General features: G+C 39.8%; 1 protein-coding gene across 1 annotated transcript in view; it reads left to right on the forward strand.

The window, feature by feature from the left end:
• The window catches only part of LOC130909984 (rho-related GTP-binding protein RhoN-like), a 29,468-nt gene extending 15,048 nt beyond the window's left edge, over positions 1-14,420 (forward strand). The window contains exons 3-5 of the mRNA XM_057826971.1: positions 7,046-7,155; positions 11,239-11,373; positions 13,806-14,420. Coding sequence (XP_057682954.1) covers positions 7,046-7,155; positions 11,239-11,373; positions 13,806-14,060 — 500 coding nt within the window. The 3' untranslated portion in view covers positions 14,061-14,420. The remainder of the gene's footprint in view (positions 1-7,045; positions 7,156-11,238; positions 11,374-13,805) is intronic.
• The last annotated feature ends 9,466 nt before the right edge of the window (positions 14,421-23,886 follow it).

Below are 23,886 nucleotides of genomic sequence, written 5' to 3' on the forward strand. Positions count from 1 at the left end.
TCCAAATTTGAGCATTTTTACCCCTTTATAAACAGCCTAGTTCAGAAGTCTCTAAAAAGGTTTATCCATTATTAGGCATGTTAAATTAGATTTTTTTTTTCTTTCCCTCCACTCTGCTCAAAAAACTGCTTAGGCTCGACTATTGTAAATTTGAGCCTGATCAATATTAAGGATTCACAGACTTTGTGGTTGTGATGGCAAGCAAATTTTCCACACGATTTTTTCGTGTTTTCTTCCACCTTTCCGATCAAAGTTGAGGGAGGTTTGAAAACACGATCCCAAGGGATTTATCTGTGGTGAGTGGTTTGTGAAACTGCTTGCGGATAACAAATGTAAATGTTCAACTTTTTTGATGTTTGTAATCTATGTACTCATTTGCAACACAGAAGAGGTCTTGAGCAGGTTATACGTCCACACGTAATTGGACTAAATGTATTTTTATCCTTTCCGCGATGATTGTAAAATTATTATTCTGATTTTCCTGTTGTCTGTGGTGTGTTAAGAGTGGTGTTACCTCCTGAACTATTTGCAAAGCAGTAATTCCAACAATCGTAAATGTTCGAGTTCAATATTTCCAATCAAAAAATATTTGATTTTGATAACAAACAAAAAAAGCAAGAACGCTTAAGAACTAGGGTTGTCAAACGATTAAAATGTTTAATCGAGTTAATCACAGCTTAAAAATTAATTAATAGTAATTAATTGCAATTCAAACCATCTCTAAAATATTCCATATTTTTCTGTAAATTATTGTTGGAATGGAAAGATAAGACACAATACGGACATAAACATTCAACATACTGTACATAAGTTCTGTATTTGTTTAACAATAACAATAAATCCACAAGATGGCATTAACATTATTAACATTTTTTCTGTTAAAGGGATCCACAGATAGAAAGACTTGTAGTTCTTAAAAGATAAATTTGAGTACAAGTTATAGTAATTTTATATTAAAACCCCTCTTAATGTTTTCGTTTTCATAAAATTTGTAAAATTTTCAATCAAAAAATAAACTTGAGGGATAAGAATACTATTTTTGTTGTGCTTTCACTAAATGATAAGAGTAGCAACTGTTCCACCCAAATGCATGAGGGGAAGTTGGGCAACCATGACTGTCAGTGGTGGCTGCAAATAGTATACAGTATGATCTGTGTTGTATTCAATTAGGCATGTTAAGAAAAAGATCGTCTCCTGTTCCCCCCAAATGCATGATGGGAAGTTGGGCAACCATGACTGTCAATAGTGGCTGCAAATGTTATACAATATGTTCTGCACTGTGTTCTATTAAGAGTGTTAAGAAAAAGATTGTCCCTTGCTCCGCCCAAATGCATGATGGAAAGTTGGGCAACCATGATTGTTAGTAGTAGCTGCCAAAGTTTAAGCCAATAAAAGGCGCGAACCAATAAACGCCTTTGTCCACTCGCATTTCTCTGCCTTTTTGCTGTTGCTGGTATTTTGGCTCATTCCTCCATGCAGATCTCCTCTAGAGCAGTGATGTTTTGGGGCTCTCATTGGGCAACACGGACTTTCAACTCCCTTCCGTGGGGTTTTAATCTGGAGACCTTGAAATGCTTCTTACAAAGCCACTCCTTTGTTGCCCTGGCTGTGTGTTTGGGATCATTGTTATGCTGAAAGACCCAGCCACATCTCATCTTCAATGCCCTTGCAGATGGAAGGAGATTTTCACTCAAAATCTCTCGATACATGGCCCCATTCATTCTTTCCTTTACACTGATCAGTCGTCTTGGTCCCTTTGCAGAAAAACAGCCCCAAAACATGATGTTTCCACCCCCATCCTTCACAGTGTGTATGGTGTTCTTCAGATGCAATTCAGTATTCTATCTCCTCCAAACACGAGAACCTGTGTTTCTACCAAAAAGTTCTATTTTGGTTTCATCTGACCATAACACATTCTCCCAGTGCGCTTCTGGATCATCCAAATGCTCTCTAGCGAACCGCAGACGGGCCTGGACATGTACTTTCTTCAGCAGGGGGACACGTCTGGCAGTGCAGGATTTGAGTCCCTGGCAGCACATTGTGTTACTGATAGTCGCCTTTGTTACTGTGATCCCAGCTCTCTGTAGGTCATTCACCACGTCCCCCCCGTTTGGTTCTGGGGTTTTTGCTCACCTTTCTTGTTACCATTTTGACACCACGGGGTGAGATCTTGCATGGCGCCCCAGATCGAGGGAGATTATCAGTGGTCTTGGATGTCTTCCATTTTCTAATAATTGCTCCCACAGTTGATTTCTTTACACCAAGAGTTTTATCTATTGCAGATTCAGTCTTCCCAGCCTGGTGCAGGTCTACAATTTTGTCTCTGGTGTCCTTTGACAGCTCTTTGGTCTTGGCCATAGTGGAGTTTGGAGTGTGACTGACTGAGATTGTGGACAGGTGTCTTTTATACAGATGAGTTAAAACAGGTGCCATTAATACAGGTAACGAGTGGAGCCTCGTTAGAAGAAGTTAGACCTCTTTGACAGCCAGAAATCTTGCTTGTTTTTAGGTGACCAAATACTTGCTTTCCACTGTAATTTGGAAATAAATTGTTTAAAAATCAAACAATGTGATTTTCTTTTCTTTTCCCTCCACATTCTGTCTCTCATGGTTGAGGTTTACCCATGTTGACAATTACAGGCCTCTCTAATCTTTTCAAGTCGAACTTGCACATTTGGTGGCTGACTAAATACTTATTTGCCCCACTGTATAACGGCCAACAATTTACATATAATTACAGTCATATTAAAAGTTGAATTTAATGAGAAATCTAATTCCCTTAGCAAATACCTTGATGTGAAAAAAAAAAAAAGTCTCTATAAGCCACACCGTCAATCCACCTAGAGACAGAAAAAAATATGCCGGTTTTACATAAGTGTGCTTTAATTGTGTAACATTGGAGGAAGCTTGTAAGAACAAAGTAGCTTATTTATTTATAAGTAATCTCCCCGCGCTGGCCTAATGTCCACCGACGTAGCAGAAGACCTGCTGTTCACCAGCGACTGACGCTGGAGGCTCTTTAAGGGCTTTTATTTTGGATGGAGACAGATGGGTTGAGGCTAGTTGTGTCCTCGGGGGGCGTAGTACTACAACTACTACCACTACAAAGAACCCGGTGAGCATATCCAAAAAGACTCCCCGATCAATACCCATTAGTAAAGAACACTGATTAGTGGAAAACAGGAAAACCTTGAGACTGAAGTTGTGCATGTCCATCTCCACAATTTTTCCAAAGACTAAAAGTGTCAGTCAGTGTTATATTTAATTTCACTAATCCACTTTCACAGGCAGAACAGTCTCCAGCTTTGACAGTAGATAAAAAAAAATAAAAAAAATAATGAATACGATAATGGTTTGATCACAGCTGCTGCCTGTCAGTGGCTTGCGCTTGTGAAATAACGTTTTCCAGTGTTTAGTGCATCTTCAGAATAATGTGCTTGCCAGAGGAAGGCGAACTCTCTGTGTGACATTATGGAATGTGATTGGAATTCTGTGTCAAAGTGCTGATGCGGAGTGTTTGGGCCACAAAAGCACAACATGTTGCGGACGAGGATGCAAGTGGCGCTGGAATGTTGTCACAATGCACCCATTTCATGGCGGGCCCCCTTGGAGAATAAAATAGCATTGTCAACTAGCAGTTGACGAGCTATTCATGTTACGACTCTCCCCCTGTTGCGTAATGGACCTCCAAAGTGTCGGTTGCTTACCTCCAGTGTTGTTTTTGGCTCCCATTTTAATTTTCGTCTTAGTCTTTTGGATCAAAATACTTATTAGTCCTAGTCATATTTTAGTAATTTCAAAATATGTTCATCTTCCTTTAGTTTTAGTCAAAGAAAACTCAAATTTCGTGTAGTTTTAGTCGACAATTCTCAAAAGGTTTTCGTTTGTAAACTTCTTATAAATAAGTAAATGGTTTCCAACCATTTCAAATGAACATGACAGATGAGCACATAACTGGTGAGTCTACAAGGATATCACCATTTTCATGATGGTAATACACACTCAGCAGGAAAACGGCACATTATTTGCAATTAATTAAACTCACCTGAGGTCTACGAATTGTATGTCAATTTTTTCCCCCAAGAGTTTAAGATGACACCCAGTCACTACGTAGTGCTAATGCTAACGCGAACGCTATGCTAACACTTCAAGTTTGTTTTGTGTGTGTGATGATCACTCAGCACTGACCTAAATGCTAAAGTGATCGGGCGTGCTCCGGTGGGGGCCCCAGTGCCGGGGGGCGGCGTGGGGTCGTTTGCCAACGGGCTTACACTCACAAGGGATTCACACGATTACTTGTTTCTAGATCACAGAGCTGATTTGTGTACACTCCAACCCTCCCAATCACTTATTTTATAGACTCCCCCACCCCCCTCCCCTTCTTTACCTGGTCAACAGGCCCCCCACATGGTGCCAACCGGAAATACAGTGGTACCTTTACATACGATCGCTTCGACACACGAACTTTTCGACATCCGACGTAAAATTTGACTCGCCATTTGTTTCTACATCCGACGACATGCTCGAAATACGACGACAATGGCAGCACCGCAGACGAATGCACGGCGGATTTTCTTGTGTGACAATCAACACTGGTTTCAGAAAAGGTTGGTACAGGTGGTGAAACAAGGAAAAAGTTGACGCTTACCTTCTAAATGAAGATGCAAATGACAGAAAAATATGAGCGTAGGGTGGGCATCCGTGAAATGGCTCAACAATACATCTCCACGGTCCTCCTCCGACCATCGTTCGCCAGTCTTTATAAGTTAAGCTGACAATTCTTATTGTGGTAACATCTCCAGAGAAATCGCCAACTTCGCCACGTTTTTATCATTTATTTCACAACTTATTCAAAACAAAAACACCTTCTGTCTGCCGCAATCGACGGTGTTAAGAAAACATTCAAAGTGAAAGTGAAACTCAGGCTCACCGGTCTGCCTCTGGCACGTCAACCCCGCGGTGCGTTCAGGGTCAGCAAAAAACGTCCGCCACATTAGAACCCGATTCGTTACATTAATACAAGAATTATTATTATTATTATTATTATTATTCCGATTTTGATTTATAATTTATTTGTTTTGCTATGTGTAATTGCCATTTGTAATAGTACCAGCAGTATTTTTTAAGGATTTAGTGAAGGTTTTTGGGCTGTGGAACGAATTAATGGAATTATAATGTATTCCTATGGGAAAATCCTGCTCGACATACGACCATTTCGACTTACAAACAAGGTCCTGGAACGGATTAACTTCGTATGTAGAGGTACCACTGTACATCTAGCTGACGATAGCAACAACATTTTCATAGTAAGGGTGTAACGGTACATGTATTTGTATTGAACCGTTTCGGTACGGGGTGCTCGGTTTGGAACGGAGGCGTACCGAACGACTTTCTGACGTAATGTAACCCTTACTTTTTGAGGCTGTGAGTCGATCGGGTTACAGTTTCTTTGTGTAGATTATATTTACTACGTCTTCTCTACTATAATGAGAACCAACACGGTAGGACAGCATATAACCCAGAAACGTCAGCGGCGCGACAACGTGGCTGCCGTGAGAACGCAGTGAAACGCGGGTGTTAAAGTCAATCAGCCAATGCACACCAGTCGCAGTGCGGCCGCGTGCTAGACACGTCCCAGAAGCAGCTCAACACGACGCACGCGAAAAGAACGGCAGAGTTTATTATTTGACGCGAGATGCGACCCTCCTGCGTCAATGCTACTAGCTAGCAGACTGGACAGACAAGAAGTCACTCGTGTAAAAATACGGTGGATCCGGTCGATTTTCAAACTAATATGCAATCGTAACCTACTTTTTGAGTCCATCAGAGTGGTAGATCGGGGCACAGTTGACTTCTCTTTGTTGATTTACTGCTATAATAATAACCAACAGGGCCCCGTGTTCAATTCAAAACCCTCCTACCACAACAAAACTAGTAGGAACTAATATTCACATAGGAACTAAAGTTATACAACATAAAATATACAATTTAAATGAATACTATATCACATTTGTAAAATACGAACACATAATAAAATAAATAATAGCCCATTTAAATAAAATAAATTGAAATGAGATAAAACACCTGTAATAATAATAATAAGAATAACACACAGATCCTGCTTACACAATTAAATTTATTAATTTCTGTGTGGCGCTTTAACTTGAGAAAATCCACCAATAAACCTTTTGAAAACCGTTCATAAGAAAAAAAAAATTCATTGAGGCATTTCATTTGTAAAATACATGTTAAAATCTTTGTCATTGGGATTGCTTTTCTCTTTAGCACAGGACTTTTTTCTTCTTTCTCTCAGAAAGAAAGCTGACCAATACGTGGGGTCTGAAAGGCAAATTGTTGTTGGATTATTATCTTTAAATACACACTACTTTTTGAGCACAATTCTAGCTTTGTATAGGCTACTGTTCCTATTGTTGAAAGCACAAAAGTGTGTAACAAACAACTAGCACATTTATATTTTGTATTTTGTTTTCTTACTGTACCAAAAATGAACAGAACCGTGACCTCAAAACCGAGGTACGTACCGAACCGAGATTTTTGTGTACCGTTACACCCCTAATAGTTAGTGTAGGCGTTCAATGTATTTCTTGTTGTTTCTGTGTATGTTTCTTGTCTTGTTTTTTTTTCTTCTGTTCCCCCATAACTCCTGCCTGTTTGCTGCTTTGTCATAATAAACGAGGTATGTTGAATGATCACAATGGGAGAATGTCATACTCTCAATGTGAAACAAAACTGTTCAGACCAACCGGACACTTAGACTTCTATTCTCCGTGTCAAACAGCTGAACAGGACAGGTTTAAAAAAAATAAAGGCTTAAGCAACATGGCATATCTTGCAAAGACAAAAAAGCAAAACTTACCAAGCAGCACCTGACACGTTTCACAAAAGAAGCCTTCAGCGTGTCATTGTGACGTCATAGTCACGAAAAAAATTGCTCATTGACGAAATATTTTCGTTATCGTCATCGTAGACGAAAACAACACTGCCTACCACAATGTGATAATTTTTGTTTTTTTGCCATCGACAGGTTCAGCTTACTACGACAACGTACGGCCATTAGCTTATCCCGACTCGGATGCCGTCCTCATCTGCTTCGACGTCAGTCGTCCAGAGACGTTAGACAGTGTGGTCAAAAAGGTCAGTTTTTTAAAACGTTACGGGAAATTGTTAAATACTGCAAGAAATATTACACAGTATGGGGTGGCTGGAGTGGGTCCTGGGCCCCCTTATTACAATTACAAATACTTTTAGTTTTTTGGGGGGAGAGATCTTGTTCAGATGGCTTTAGTTTTAATCTGGTTTTCTTGCAAAATATCAATAGCCTGTCCTGCCTACTTACCCCGCTCGGACATACTCTAGTCTTTCCTGTCCTCCCCTCCCTGTTAGTTGATAGGTCCCTTCCTCACAGGGTGTCCACTCAGTAAGGGTTAAAGTCCAAGTCAAAATGGATTACACGTCTATCTATCTTGATGAATGGAAGTGAAACATGACCGTTCACCATTGCTGTCAACTTCACGCAAAAAAAAAAAAAAAAGGCAAACCAAGCATTTAGGTGTGTCATCTAATCCCCACAAAGCTGACAATGTGTTGCATTGATGTATTTCACTTTTCTCTGCTGTTTTTAATAACCACGCTTGACAGACTGAGCCATCACGCTGCCCTTCAATTATCCTTTGACTTTCTCGTTTCCTCTTCCTACAGTTTGAAAATTAGCTCTTGAATGTTAATTGTTTCGATTTTGCAGTTCTGTGTTCTTTGTCTCTAAAACTGACTGTAATTTGGAAGAAATCATTCTTCGTTCTAGTTAAATATGATCCCCTTCGGCTAGGAAAATTTAGTATTATACTGTATAATCTAGTATTGTATTTATTCGGTGTGGAAATTACCAATTTCACCATGATCAGCCATAATATTGATTATTTGTACGTTTCATAAAAATAGAAATGCACAATGATTTTTTTTTAACAACTTGTACACTAAAATCAGATGAAATCACTCATCAGAATGAGCAAAAAAAAGACAAAAACATCAATTAAAATATTCACCATCTTAGTGAAAGCAATGACTCGCTGCGGGCAAAGCTAAAAATAGAAGAAACTTACATACAGTATGTGTCATATAGCATGAATTCATTAACCAGTGCCTAAGGCATTGCCAAGTACTGGAATTCACTTGCTTCCTAAAAGGCCTTGGGGTCCTTGTGTGGGCATTCGTGAAGTGAATCAGAAAGACAATCCATTTGAACTAGAAAGGGTGACAGTGAATTATGATGTTTCAGTGTCATCGTGAAAAAATATCAAATCCATTTTGACTTGGAGGGCCGGAATGAATGAGTTTTATTGCGATTGACAGCAAAACACTTCCAAACTACTATTTTGACTGGGAAGGACTGGCAGTGAATGATCATTGCCGACCTTCCCAGGCAAAATCAATTGATAATTTGACTAATTGAAAAGTAATCGACATCATTTAGAATTTAATAACTTGAGACATTGTTGGTCTAAGAAGTGTCCAAATCGTATTTTTTGATCTTTTTGGTTGTAAATATTTGTTTTTGTTTTTAATTTCAACATTTTAACCCCTTCAGACCCAAGCATGCTGCTAAATGACATGAAGTGTACGCGTCTCTAAACCAATAAATACACTGAATTCACAGTGTATCACAAAAGTGAGTACACCCCTCGCATTTCTGCAGATATTTAAGTATATCTTTTCATGGGACAACACTGACCAAATGACATTTTGACACAATGAAAAGTAGTCTGTGTGCAGCTTATATAATAGAGTTAATTCATTTTGCCCTCAAAATATAACCATTAATATCAAACCCCTGGCAACAAAAGTGAGTACACCCCTTAGAAACTACATACTTCCCTAAATGTCCAAATTGAGTACTGCTAGTCATTTTCCCTCCAAAATGTCTTGTGACTCGTTACAGGAGTGCTGTCAGCATTGCTGCAGAGATTGAAGAGGTGGGGGCTCAGCCTGTTAGTGCTGAGACCATACGCCGCACTCTACATCAAATTGGTCTGCATGGCTGCCACCCCAGGAGGAAGCCTCTTCTGAGGATGGTACAGAAGAAAGCCCACAAACAGTTTGCTGAAGACATGTCATCAAAGCTCAGGGATTACTGGAACCATGTCCTATGGTCTGATGAGACAGGCAGGCTTTCTTGTGTACCGTCTTCAGAAGAGGCTTCCTCCTGGGGTGACAGCCATGCACACCAATAAGATGTAGAGTGCGGCGTATGTTTCTGAGAACTAACAGGCTGACTCCCCACCTCTTCAATCTGCAGCAATGCTGACAGCACTCCTGTAACGAGTCACATGACATTTTGTGGGGAAAATGACAAGCAGTACTCAATTTGGACATTTAGGGATGTACGTAGTTTCTAAGGGGTGTACTCAATTTTGTTATCAGGGGTTTAGATATCAATGGCTATATTTTGAATTATTTTTAGGGGAAAATAAATCAACTCTATTAGATAAGCTGCACACAGACTACTTTTCATAGTGTCAAAGTGTCATTTTGTCAGTGTTGTCCCACGAAAAGATATACTTAAAGATCTGCAGAAATGCGAGGGGTGTACTCACTTTTGTGATACACTGTAGTTATTGTTGCCACTCCGGGGAGATGACAGGATGAAACTTCACCCATCGGAAACAAATCGTGAGGTTTGGCATGCCCTTTTTGCAATTTTTGGCTCTTTGAAAATGGCTGACCAAACGCAACTTCAAAAAGGATAACGTTAAGTGCTTATTTCTCATTAAAACACATTAGCATTAACATTAAAAATAACAAATAAAAGCATAAAATATCCCCGACCAAAAATTTGTACTTTGTTCTGGTGTTTGAGTTGAGGAATAATCAAGATTTTTTTTTTGTCCAGCAGAAAAAATGCAGGTCTGAAGGGGTGAAAATACTTTGACTATTTCAAATAAAAACGGGAAAAAATGATGAAAGCAGACGATTTTTCGAAATAACCATTGAGATGTTTACCAACAATCTTTTGCTCTAGAAATCAATGATAGTCACAAATATCTTGAGTGCATAGTTTTTGGTTGCATTGCACATCTAGAGCTAAAATGTAAAGCCAAGAGTAATATGAAAGTAAACAACACATGATTTATACATCAGTGGACTAATCTAAAAAATAATTGGTGTTTAATCAACTATCAAAATTCCGTATTGGCCCGAATATAAGACGGCCCTGATTATAAGACGACCCCCTCTTTTTCAAGACTCAAGTTTGAAAAAAGACTTCTTGAACACCAAATTAATTTTTATACAGAAAATAATTACAGTACATCCGAAACAAATGATTATAGCAATTTGAGAGAAAAAGCATGTTATTTTGCCTCATTCAAATCTTAATATATGAACATTTAAATATGTAAACTAAAGTGCAATCACATTCGTAAATGAATGGCTTCTGGTTTTTGAAATGTAAATAAACCAATCTATTGTGATATAACAACAAAATTGCAATAACTGCATTAACCATCAAAGTGAAGTCTAACTGTAACTGTAGTCTTGAAACAAATCTGAATAAGGAAAAACATTGCAATAAAATAATGCAAACTAGTTAAACTTGAGAGTAGCTGAGATCTGTAATGACAGAACATCGCCTCAATGATATCTGGCGCCATCTAGCGTCGTGAATGGGTATAATGTCTAGACCGCGAATATAAGACGAGCCCCTCTTTTTCAGTCTTATTTCAATGCAAAAAAAACACAGTCTTATATTCGGGCCAATACGGTAATCTTATGTGGCAGCGTTACCACGTACTGTAGAATGGGGGAATTAAAAAAAATGCCTTAAAATCCATGATATAGCATCTATATTTATACTTAAGTTAACTAAGGACAGCCTTTTTGTTCACGGTTTGACAAGCCACACTCACAGCTGTAGCAGGGGTGTGCACTCCACGCACAAAACCTTCACTAGTTTGCATTATTAGTGCCAAACAATACACCGCTTTATTCCGGCGGATCCTTTTGTGACTCATCTAAATTGCTCCCATTCACCGGTTGCTCGGTGAGCGCCAACGAATTGTGAGTATGGAGCAACAGTACGAGCAGAGTACTTGCGAGTGCCAGGATGGGAGGCAATAATAAGACATTCAACAGAGGAAAAAAAACGGCATTGAAGCGCTGTTTTCTACTTTCGCTAAGTTACTGTTGTTCAACTTTGTTTGGTAACTACTGCTCCTTCTACAGTGGCAAGGAGAGACGCAAGAGTTCTGTCCCAAAGCCAAAGTGGTGCTGGTGGGCTGCAAGTTGGATTTGAGGACAGATGTCAACGTCATGCGGGAGCTTTCCAAACACAGACTAATTCCAGTCACCCATGAACAGGTGAAGAGTGCCTTCGTCGCCCAGTAATTCTCTCTGAAAGTATTCCGTCAACTTAAACGAACGTCGCTGTTTACTTTGCGTCCCGGCGCACGTAAACAAACTCTCTTGAAAAATAAATGTGTAAGTTTCGCGGCGGATTCGCTTCAACAAATAGAAGAACTCGCAGAGCTGAACTAAGCAGGAAGACAAACACAAGATGCGCACCAGTACGATTGTTTTGTTTGTGTCTTGGAGGAAGGAGCATTGCCTTGCATGAATTTTAATAGCCTATTTTCATGTAAATGTGAATTCCCTATTCTGGGAAGCCAACAAGTTATTATTTTTTCAATTCTCCATCAAAGGAAAGGTAACAACCCTCATTGTACTGACAGTAATTGCCACATTAAGCTTTTTACATGCGACATCAAGCGACTTCAGTTGGAATTTGGATAAACGCGCACCTCTTTTAACCTCCTCTTTTTCATTTGACTTTCGGCAAGCTAACTCGGACAAACGGCTTACCGCCGCCCGTATAAAAGGCAGCCTGGGTATATCTGAGCGAGCAAAAAGAGAAAAGGGGGACACTGTGCTTGAAAAGGTATTGTGCCAGAAAGCTTTTAATCCTGCCCACAAAGACAAAGGCAGGCTACAACGGTGGTCGCACACAATTCATGTTAGAAATGGATTCACACTCCACAGTGGAATTGAATAATTTCCAACTTGCTATAACATACCAAGGTCCTCGACTTAAGATTCTTTAGTCTTTGACTTTGGACTTTCCTCAGAACCTTTTAAGTCCACTCGATTATTCCTGAAGTAGATGCCAAACATTCCACGGTCATTGATTAAAAATACCATGGTCTTTGACTTAAGTCTTTCCTTAGAACTTTAACATTCTGCCAAATTATTCTTGACTTAGATCTTTATTACAAACATGTCTGTCTGGACTAAATACGACAGATTCTTTAATACAAAACACATGTTACATTTTGACTTGGGATTTGCATGAATTTGACTGACATGGGACTTTTTATAACAATCCTAAATAAGACTAGAGCTAGGCAATTTTAAGATCAAGATTGTTGTTTTTCCCTTTTTTTTAGGTCGATCTTGGTGATCACTAGTGACATGTTTAATAGACCAAACATTTTGCATGCCTCTGCAGGTTCCATGAGAAAAAAAAAAAAGATTTAGCAAGAGTTATAGATATTAGAGCGCTTATTACACATATTCATTTTGACTTTTCTTTTTACAAATTTGAAAAAAAGGATTCATTAGGACCTTATTTTTCAAATTTTGGGATTCTCTGATAAATACCCGCAACATGAAGCAATTAGGGGTTAAATCGCGGAATTTCTGTGGATATCAACGTAAAACAGTCTAGATTCTTGGTTAAAAGCAAAAAACGGGCAGTTATCATTCATTTTACAAAAGTTACACTAATTTTATCCATTGACTTTTTTCACAACATTTCATGGTGCTATTCAATACAATAATTACCTTGAATCCTTGACCAAATCACCCTTGAGACAGTCCTGCCTGCTTGTATGCAGTAAAACCTTTGTCCCGTTTCCACCTAAATCCAGCATTAGAACGCAGCGCGTGTTTAGCACAGTGAAAGCCAACTCAACGCTCTGCCTAGGTTGGCCCCCTACGGAAAGGCGTGGCGCAATGTCTGTGGGAGCTGTCTTGTCAACTGATGGTGGAGTCTTTGCTTGAAACTAGACTCATTAACTTAAGTAAAACTAAACTTTAAGACTTCCACAGGATGTACAAGTGTGATTGTTTCGTGACTACAGACACTTGACTAGCTCATGAGTAGTTTTGACCAACATGGTCTTGACTTGAACTTAAAACACGTGAGCTGCTCGGACAGTTTGCGTGATTCGGAAGAGATTCTTTGAACCTGATTAAGAAACTGCATCCTGAATACAAACAAGTTTAGTTGCGTGTCTTCCTTGACACGTTATCTTCAGACTGGCTGACCATGCCTTGGGATGAATATGAATGGTGGTATTTTTCCCTATGCTAATGTGAACTGACCCTTGAAATGAAACTCAAAGTGATTAGTTTTCCATATTCAAAGCATAGAGATGAAAAAGCTGACCGGGGACTCTGCGTGACTCGGAGAAAAAGGCCAAAAGAGGAGAAATTCTGTTTCAGATGTGACAAATGATCACAAGCAGAATGAGTCATGCTGCTGCTAAATTGAGGCTGCAAAAGTACAAACACTGGTGGAAGTAGAAATACTGTACTGATTTAACTCTTCAAGAAAGTAGAAGTGCATCGTTTAAATATGAAAGGACCTCCTAAAAGCGAAGAATTATCACGCGCTTGGCACTTTAACATCCTTTGCCTCATTGTTTTGCCGTTTCATTCTTCCTCTCAAGCTTTTCTATCAGGGTGATTTATTTCAGGCTTACATTAAAACAAAACCCTTTTTGTCCTCGTAGGGTACTCATCTGGCGAGACAGATCGGCGCCGTGGCCTACGCCGAGTGCACCTCCAAGTATTCGGAAAACACCGTCCGTGATGTGTTCCACGTTACCACGCTGGCGTCAGTAACGCGCGCCCCACGGCCCGCGCTCAAGCGTGCCACCTCTAGGCGGGGGCTCAAGCGGGTCTCGCAGCAGCCACCTCGGACTGACATTCACGAGCACCCGCCCGCTATCAGGAAAGAGCGCGCCAAGAGCTGCACGCTCATGTGAGCTGCATGCCAACTTAATTTATTGTGTCTCGAGTCTTTGCACTGCTTTTGAAAAAAGGACGATGTGAGGTAAACCATAAAGTGTAGGATTTTCATTCTTTTTTTGGTGAAACCTTCGATCCATAACTTAGCACAACAGCGATAAACAACCCGGACACACAGAAAGTGAAGCATCAATTACATAAAACCACAAGTGCTTTGATTATTAACATTGACGACCACATATTAATGTTGCTGTATTTATACTGTTGTAACACTGGGAAGGTGACTCACAATGGGAGGGGAGGAAGGTAGCTGTCATATTATTATTTGTGGCAAAGAAATAAAAAAACTTACACCGGTGATTGTCAAAAAGCCTTTTTGTTTGTGATTTAAGCTGTGAACACCTTTCATGCTAGAGCTCTCATTTGACCAATCTACAAGAATCGATTATCAAATTAATTCACAAGTAATATTCACGGTAGGGCGAGGCGATTTAGTCCCACACCCCCACCCCACCCAAAAAAAAAAAAAAAAAAAAAAAAATCAATTTTTTTTTTTTTTAAATGGTTTTACATCCAGTGTTGCAAATAAGTATTTAGTCAACCACCAATTGTGCAAGTTCTCCTACTTGAAAAGATTAGAGAGGCCTGTAATTGTCAACATGGGTAAACCTCAACCATGAGAGACAGAATGTGGGGAAAAAAAACAGAAAATGACATTGTTTGATTTTTAAAGAATTCAAACGAGGTCAAACGAGGTTCCACTCGTTACCTGCAATTCATGGCACCTGTTTTAACTCATTATCTGTATAAAAGACACCTGTCCACAACCTCAGTCAGTCACACTCCAAACTCCACTATGGCCAAGACCAAAGAGCTGTCGAAGGACACCAGAGACAAAATTGTAGACCTGCACCAGGCTGGGAAGACTGAATCTGCAATAGGTAAAACGCTTGGTGTAAAGAAATCAACTGTGGGAGCAATTATTAGAAAATGGAAGACATACAAGACCACTGATAATCTCCCTCGATCTGGGGCTCCATGCAAGATCTCACCCCGTGGCGTCAAAATGGTAACAAGAACGGTGAGCAAAAATCCCATCAGTAATACAATGCGGCGCCGGGGACTCAAATCCTGCACTGCCAGACATGTGCCACCTGCTGAAGCCAGTACATGTCCAGGCCAGTCTGCGGTTTGCTAGAGAGCATTTGGATGATCCAGAAGAGGAATGCCTGAATGTGTTATGGTCAGATGAAACCAAAATAGAGCTTTTTGGTAAAAACACAGGTTCTCGTGTTTGGAAGAGAAAAAATACTGAATTGCATCCGAAGGACACCATACCCACTGTGAAGCATGGGGGTTTGAAACATCATGCTTTGGGGCAGTTTTTCTGCAAAGGGACCAGGACGACAGATCTGTGTAAAGGAAAGAATGAATGAGGCCATGTATCGAGAGATTTTGAGTGAAAATCTCCTGCCATCAGCAAGGGCATTGAAGATGAGACGTGGCTGGGTCTTTCAGCATGACAACGATCCCAAACACACAGCCAGGGCAACAAAGGAGTGGCTTCGTAAGAAGCATTTCAAGGTCCTGGAGTGGCGTAGCCAGTCTCCAGATCTCAACCCCATAGCAAATCTGCGGAGGGAGTTGAAAGTCCGTGTTGCCCACGACAGCCCCAAAACATAGTAGATCTCTAGAGGAGATCTGCATGGAGGAATGGGCCAAAATACCAGCAACAGTGTGAGAAAAGCTTGTGAAGAGTTACAGAAAACGTTTGGCCTCCGTTATTGCCAACAAAGGGTACATAACAAAGTATTGAGATGAACTTTTGGTATTGACCAAATACTTATTTTCCACCATGATTTGCAAATAAATTCTTTAAAAGATGTGATTTTCTGGATTTTTTTCCCCACATTCTGTCTCTCATGGTTGAGGTTTACCCAAGTTGATAATTACAGGCCTCTCTAATATGTTCAAGTGGGAGAACTTGCACAATTAGTGGTTGACAAAATACTTATTTGCCCCACTCTATATTTAAATGAATTAATAATAATAATAAATTTAAACTGATAGTTTTTATACAATGTCTACAATTGTATATTAGCATTAAGCTAGCAGGCGCTCGAAAAATGTAATATATTTTGTATTTTTGTGTACAAAATTTTCTTTTAGCTTTACAGTTAACCTCACCTGCAGTGTTATAAACCGCATGAAAACGAACATTGGATTCTTTTAGAGGGACTGTTCAAAATCTGCCGAATGAATCAATTTGCATTTGCATTTAAAATGGCATGGCTGAACACCAACCTCAATCTAAAATTTATTTTTTGATCTTTAAATCCCCCAGCCTTAATTCAAAGTACAACCTTTCTTGGCGTAGAGTAAGTACAAAGTAGTAACAATATAATAATAGTTGAAAAATCGCAAAAATAATCTGGGATTTGTTGACGAATTTTCGTGGAAGCCTTCATTCACACCAAAGCTTAAACTCACAATGTGTAGACTACATGAATGAATACAACTGCAGCAGCCATAATTCATGAACCTCGTTGTGTGACCTTTAAGCGCTACTGTGCGTCCGACCGCAGCTGACAGCAAAAGGCCCCTCAAACGGCTGCCGCCTCTTCTTTGAGCGATGGTGAAGTGACATTTTGCAGCGCCACAACCTCGCCAGCCAGAGAGGTCACACCAGATGCTCAGAGCGGGACCAATGGTATAAGCCAACATGTAGAATGCTAAAATTAATTGTGCGAATGCTGAAAAACAATGAAAATTCTTTGTATTATGATCGTCGTTTTTTTACTTGTATGTCAAGGCATTACTGTTTTTACCTCATTTAGGAAATGCAGTCAAAATGGACTGGACGTCTACCACTGTCAATGGCAGCTGATGAGTTGATAAACTAGTAGAGCGTAATAATTTTAAAAAAAATTCTGACCCAAAAAAATACTTTAACTCAGCTTTATAATGTGTTCAAAAGCAATGAAATATGATCATGAGTTAATGATACATTTTTTTGTTTAAAAATCAGCTAAATAATATTGTGCTTAATTGATGGGTGTTAGATTAAACTGTCAACTAACTTTTCCATTGAATCTCATTTTGTAATTCTATTCTAACACATCAGTCGCACTTAAACATGATCATTGACATTGAATGAGTTAATAACTGAACAAACCAACATATTTAATGACTTAATTTTATTTGATAAAAGATATTTTGCTTGGGAATCTGGTGTGGCAAAGAGAGTCATTAGATCTGCAATTGAGGCTGCAGAAAAGGCCACCCACTGGCTTTGGATAAAGACGGCTGACCCGTGGACTGTCGCTAGGAAGGAAGTCGGGGCTTCATTAACTCTGATTGGGTCGCCTGGGCGAGGGTGCATGATGTTGAGGGACCTGAAACACCCAGTGAACCCAGGATGCATCACTGATGATGCATCCCAGCGCATCCTTTGAGGTGTTTCTAGCACAATTGAATGGAAGAAAATGTAACAAAAAAACAACAACTAATATTCGATTACTTATTATTGTGTTTACATTATTTTTAATTAAATGGAGGGGGAAACTAAGACAACTACATATACTGCTGGCCAAAAGTATTGGCAACCCTGCAATTCTGTCAGATAATGCTCAATTTCTTCCAGAAAATGATTGCAATTACAAATGCTTTGGTCTTCATTCATTTTGCTTGCAATGAAAAAACACAAAGAGAATGGGAAAAAAATCATTATCGTTTTACACAAAACTCCAAAAAATGGGCCGGACAAAAGTATTGGCACCCTCAGCCTAATACTTGGTAGCACAACCTTTAGATAAAATAACTGTGAACAACCGCTTCTGGTATCCATTAATGAGTTTCCTACAATGCTCTGCTGGAATTTTAGACTATTCTTCTTTGGCTAACTGCTCCAGGTCTCTGAGGTTTGAAGGCTGCCTTCTCCAAACTGCCATTTTCAGATCTCTCCCCAGGTGTTCTATGGGATTCAGATCTGGACTCATTGCTGGCCACTTTAGAAGTCCCCCGTGCTTTCTCTCAAACCATTTTCTAGTGCTTTTTGAAGTGTGTTTTGGGTCATTGTCCTGCTAAAAGACCCATGACCTCTGAGGGAGACCCAGCTTTCTCACACTGAGTCCTATGTTATGCTGCAAAATTTGTTGGTAGTCTTCAGACTTTATAATGCCATGCACACGCTCAAGCAGTCCAGTGCCAGAGGTAGCAAAGCAACCCCAAACTTTAGGGAAACTCCGCCATGTTTGACTGTGGGGACCATGTTCTTTTCTTTGAAGGCCTCTTTTTTCCCCTGCAAACTGTATGTTTATGCCTTTTCCCAAAAAGTTATACTTTTGTCTCATTTGAGCAGAGAGCCTTCTTCCAAAACTTTCTCAGGTAAGTGTTGCAAATTCCAGCCTGGCTTTTTTATGTCTCTGGGTCAGAGGTGGGGTCTCCCTGGGTATCCTACCATAGAGTCCCTTCTCATTCAGACGCCGACGGATAGTACGTGTTGACACTGTTGTACCCTAGGTCTGCTGGACAGCTTGAACTTGTTTGGATGTTAGTTGAGGTTGTTTATCCACCTTCAGCACAATCTTTCGTTGAAATCTCTCATCAATTTTTCTTTTCCGTCCAAATCTAGGGAGGTTAGCCACAGTGCCATAGGCTTTACACCTATTGATGACACTGTGCACGGTGGACACAGGAACATTCAGGTCTTTGGAGATGGACTTGTAGCCTTGAGATTGCCCATGTTTCCTTACAATTTTGCTTCTCAAGTCCTCAGACAGTTCTTTGGTCTTCTTTCTTTTCTCCATGCTCAATGTGGTACACACAAGGACACAGGACAGAGGTTGAGTCAATTTTAATCCATTTTAACTGGCTGCATGTGTGATTTAGTTATTGCCACCACCTGTTATGTGCAACAGGTAAGTAACAGGTAACAGGTGCTGTTCATTACACAAATTAGAGAAGCATCACATGATTTTTCAAAGGGTGCCAATACTTTTGTCCGGCCCACTTTTGGAGTTTTGTATAAAATAATGATTTTTTTCCCCATTCTCCTTTGTGTTTTTTCATTGCAGGCAAAATAAATGAAGATATTACTACCAAAGCATTTGTAATTGCAATCATTTCTATTGAGCATTATCTGACAGAATTGCAGGGGTGTCAATACTTTTGGCTAGCAGTGTATATATTTTTTTTTATTTATTACAATTAAAAATAGATTGGACATCTATCGCCATCAATGGCAGCCAATAAGTTCAAACAGTTTCATTCTCTTGAACTGCCTCCGCCCAGAGTCACTCTCAAATGCAGTAAATCAAGTAAGGGTTAAATACTTGAGGTAAAGCTCCAAGAAGAAATGTTATTGAAGGCTAAGTACGGAGGAAAAAAATGTGTCAGGTTGAATTGTTTTCTCGCCTTGGGCTTAAAAGGGTTTGGATGTATTTAGTAAACAGTCATCAGTCATATCCTCACATGTGAGCATGTTCCAAGAAACTTTGTAACATGAAGATGGCTAAGAAATTGCAAGTGAGGCCATTAAAACCCTTTAAGAAAATCCTCAGAAAGCTTTTCTATTACAGGTGGGTCATTTCAGGGGGGCTAACACTTTCTTCTTTAGGTTGCAGGCTGTTGCGTTAAACGTTGGCATGGCAACAGTTAAGCGTTTACACACTGGAACAGGGAAGGTTGTAGCCTTCAAGGCCATATGAATTATTTTTGGCGGGTGATGAAATTTCCTTGCACCTGGATCGTTACAGCGTTTTTATTCTAATGGTGAGCGACAGCAACCACAAAAACATACGAAGCAAACACTCTTGGCAACGCCATCTTGAAGTTGAACAAAGCAGAGCTAAATCGAGGGAGTGGCTCAAATATGGCTGTCGCAATCTGGACTTTTATTTGCTTCATCGGCGATTAGTTTTATTTTCTAAGAAAATTTTGACACTTGATGGTTTTGCGAGGGATTATTGTGCTTTCTAAATCATAAAAGGGTGTTAAGACATCTAAAGGATTTTAGGAGACGGGGAATTAAGCAATGCTGGTACCAAGCAACGGCCACTCGACGGACGCGCGATGACGCAGGGATAATTGTAACTTGTCACTTGGAAAAGGGGGGAGGGGAAAAGGGGAGACAGTGATCAAATATGCAAAAGCCATTTTAACAGAGTGTAGAATTACAGGGATTAAAAATATATGCGCTGGAAAAGTGTGGGGTCAAATGTGCTGACTCGGGTTGGCTAATAATGCGGAAACACAAAAACAAAACACCACTTTGAGAAGTTAGAAATATCAGACGCTTCTATTGAATCTCATATTGTACAGGCAAGGGTGTAGGTTTGCATAGGGACAGTAGGGACATAACACTACCAACTTTTCAGGATGCTGAAATTTTCCCTGCCAACTTTTAAGCAACCTTGTTTGTATTATATAATCGCTTCAGTTATATAGGTCATTTATATTGTCTTCCCATATGTTGTAAGAAGAACTGACCTAACCATTATTAAGTGAATTACAGTACTTTCATTATGTTTAGACTTACATTGACCCCTTTTCACTTGCTGAATGTGCCAGTCCATTTTTTCCCCCTCAAACGCACGTTTGATTGGCTGATTACTTGACCCCCCCCCACACACACACGCGTGCATTCACAGCCCAACAGAAATACAACATGCCGCCTCCTCCGCCCCCTTTGAAGACGAGGGATATTAGAAGTTTTTTTCCCGCCAGCAGAAGCCACTGTAAGTAATGTAAAAAGATGTCAATGTTGTGGAGGTGGGGAACACACCACTAATTTTGATACTGAAAGTCCGCCCTGCATCAGAGTTAGCATAACATCAATCTGTGTGAATTTCTCGAACTCAAGGAAGTAGCTGCGTTGAGAGAAATATCCTCCTGTATGTTTTCTGCGGCTAACGTTAATCAACCAGGAAGAAATGTAGTGAACCAAGAATTACCCCTTTATAGATGGATTATAGAATTGATGATTAAAAAGTTTGTATTTCTTATGTATATTAATATAATTTGTGTTCAAATATTGCAATTTAAATTTGCTAATAAAATCCAGACATTTATTCTGGAAGTTTTCAAAATGTTTCTTTAGTAGTTTTTGAAGACAAAGGTTTGAATTGAACGGTGCATCACCTGAACCAATACACAGGAAAGTTAGTAGCAGTCAATACAGATTTATTTTGCCTTGATCACTTAGCCTATTAATTAAATAGGTTCATATTGGTAAGAACTGTAGCCCTGACCCTCGTCCACCCAGTCTGTTTGGCCTTATAAACGTCCCGAACCCAGCAAAAAAAAGTGTAAATGCAGGTTATGCTGTTATATCATCCCTACCAATGTTGAGACCAAACCTACGTCCTTGTGTACAAGTATCACAAAACAAACAACATGCAAGTGTAAATGCTCAGAACCGCGTGACTGAAAACATGTGTTCTCTTGTTACAAAGCGCTAAACAAGAATGTCTACTTCTACTGATGTTGTGGAATTTCACCCTGGGCTAGTTGCTCGCTTATATGTGTGTGTTATCGTGCAAATTTCCCTGCCCGCTAGCTCGAAAGAGTGTCATGCATGTTGGGATAGCTTCAACAAGCGGCCAGATTCATATACAAAGACGCTCACATCCACATGGCAATTACTCACTTAAAGGAAAAACCTTGTGACCACCAAATTCCGTGAGCACTGTATATAACCTTCGTGATCCAACTCATTTAAACAAGACGAGCGAGACATTCCTTCTCACTAAATTAAGGATTAAAACGAGTCATATTCAACGCATGAAACTCTATTGAACGGGGTCCTATTGAATTGGGGGCCCGCGTGTAAAATAATGAACAAATAACAGCTGACTGGGGGAGAGCAGCATCGTGGCACTAACACAGCTGGCATTTAATGTGCCTCCGAGATGTGGTGACATTCCAGTTTATCGTCATTCCAGTTGTACGTCTTTGCTGCTAGCTGTTGCTCGAAACATCGCTAGTTTTGAATACTGTAAGTGTTACGTATAGATGTATGCACTCCGTTATGTAACACAGCATCGGAGAAGAAGCAGTTCACATGCTAAACATTCATTATTGTTGTTGTAACACCTCAAGGAATGACATTAGACCAGTACTTCTCAAATAGTGGGGCGGGCCCCCGTAGGGGGTCCAGAGCATTGCCAGGGGTGGCGCATGTGACCTCGGGGAACATACTTTTTTGCCATACTAGAATAATGTATCATTTTGTGTGCGCAGTATTTTTGGACAAAACGAAAGCACACAGCAAAGAGCAATGGAGATATGACAAGCTAAGACTAGGAAATATGACTAAGCGTATGTAGCATTTGGCTTTGACTTTTAATACAGTGGGAGACAAGAAAAGACCAGTCTGTGTCTAAAAATGTTTGCAGCGAACAGCAGGAAGCCACATCAAATAAGATGTAATTTATAAACATTAGACCCCACTCACATTGATAAGCCACTTGATTTTTTTTCAGCCAAGACGTGCCGAATATTGCCAACAATCGTCCCGCTTTGTTTCGCAGTGTTACATCAGTAAACCAGCGAGCACTGTTAGCATCATATAAGGTGGCATACCAAGTTGCTCAGTGCAAAATAGCAAAAATAAAAACTGTCCCACTGTCCAATAACACTGTTGTTTTTGTTTGATTAATTTTTGTTTTTACGGTTAAATGGTTATTTGAATGTATTATTATTTATTGATTGATTTTATCAAAATTTATTGTTCACTATTAAATGGTCAAAAAATGTACCGTAAATGTATTTTTACGGATTGGATGTGACTTTTTTAAAATTCAGGCATAGTGATGCTATTTAAGTGTTTTCTATAATTTATTGTAAGTTGATATATATTTTTCTTTAATATTAAGAAGGACACAATATTATGCAGAGGTATACTTATATTAATAATTTATAGGCAAATGATACAATTTACAGTGGCGGCAGAGAGTTGTGTGTGTGTGTGGGGGGAGCGAAACGTTTACGTCTTCCTTGGGGGGGAGGGGGGGTTAACAGAAAATAATTGAGAAGCACTGCATTAGACTTACTAGTATACTCAGTCATATATCAAAGGCCATTTCACACTAGCGGAAGGCCGGTATGAAAGGGTGTGCAGCAACCGATGAATTGTGTAAATGGGAGGGGACTTCTTGGCGAAAGTGAGCGGCGCTGGCCGTTTAGGGAATTTTCACTGAAGGGCGGGGCCCAAAATAGGGACTTGTTCTGTGTTCGCAGCACTGTTGCGCTGACGTCAAAAACACATCCAATAGCAGAGGGGCAGGAAGACTAAAATATTTGCTATCAGGCTTTTTCGGCAGATGGATACATGCAAATCACGGCCATAGAAACCTTGATAAATGCGCCTTTTTAAAGTATTGTGAGCTCTGGGACACTTACCAAAATAGAAACGCTATACACCGCTCATTTTTTTTTTTTTTTTAACATTAGGCTTAATTTTCAAGTTGGGGGGGTTTGATTACGGAACAAATTCCGTACAGTTTGTTAGCTGCACGACTCCTGAGTGGTTAAGCTCGCGCGAATCAATGGTGCTTGCAAGCATGCCAATAAAAAACTTCATCAACAGATCTAATATAGTCATATACATTCAAAATGAAGGCCAGTGTTCGAAATACCCATGCGGCTAAAACAATGTCACTCCACCCTACTTGCTTAGATAGCCTGTCTCCTGCAGAGCTGCTGGATTACAAATGTTGCTGATCATATTGCAATTATTTACATGCAATGGTAAGTTTTAATGACCTTATCCTAAAAACATAGCCAACACTATTGATTGTATGGGTCATCGGTGATTCTAATGTGTGCATGTTATTTTATTGT

Source organism: Corythoichthys intestinalis, chromosome 21 (assembly GCF_030265065.1).
Source record: "Corythoichthys intestinalis isolate RoL2023-P3 chromosome 21, ASM3026506v1, whole genome shotgun sequence".
Taxonomy (NCBI): Eukaryota; Metazoa; Chordata; class Actinopteri; order Syngnathiformes; family Syngnathidae; genus Corythoichthys; species Corythoichthys intestinalis.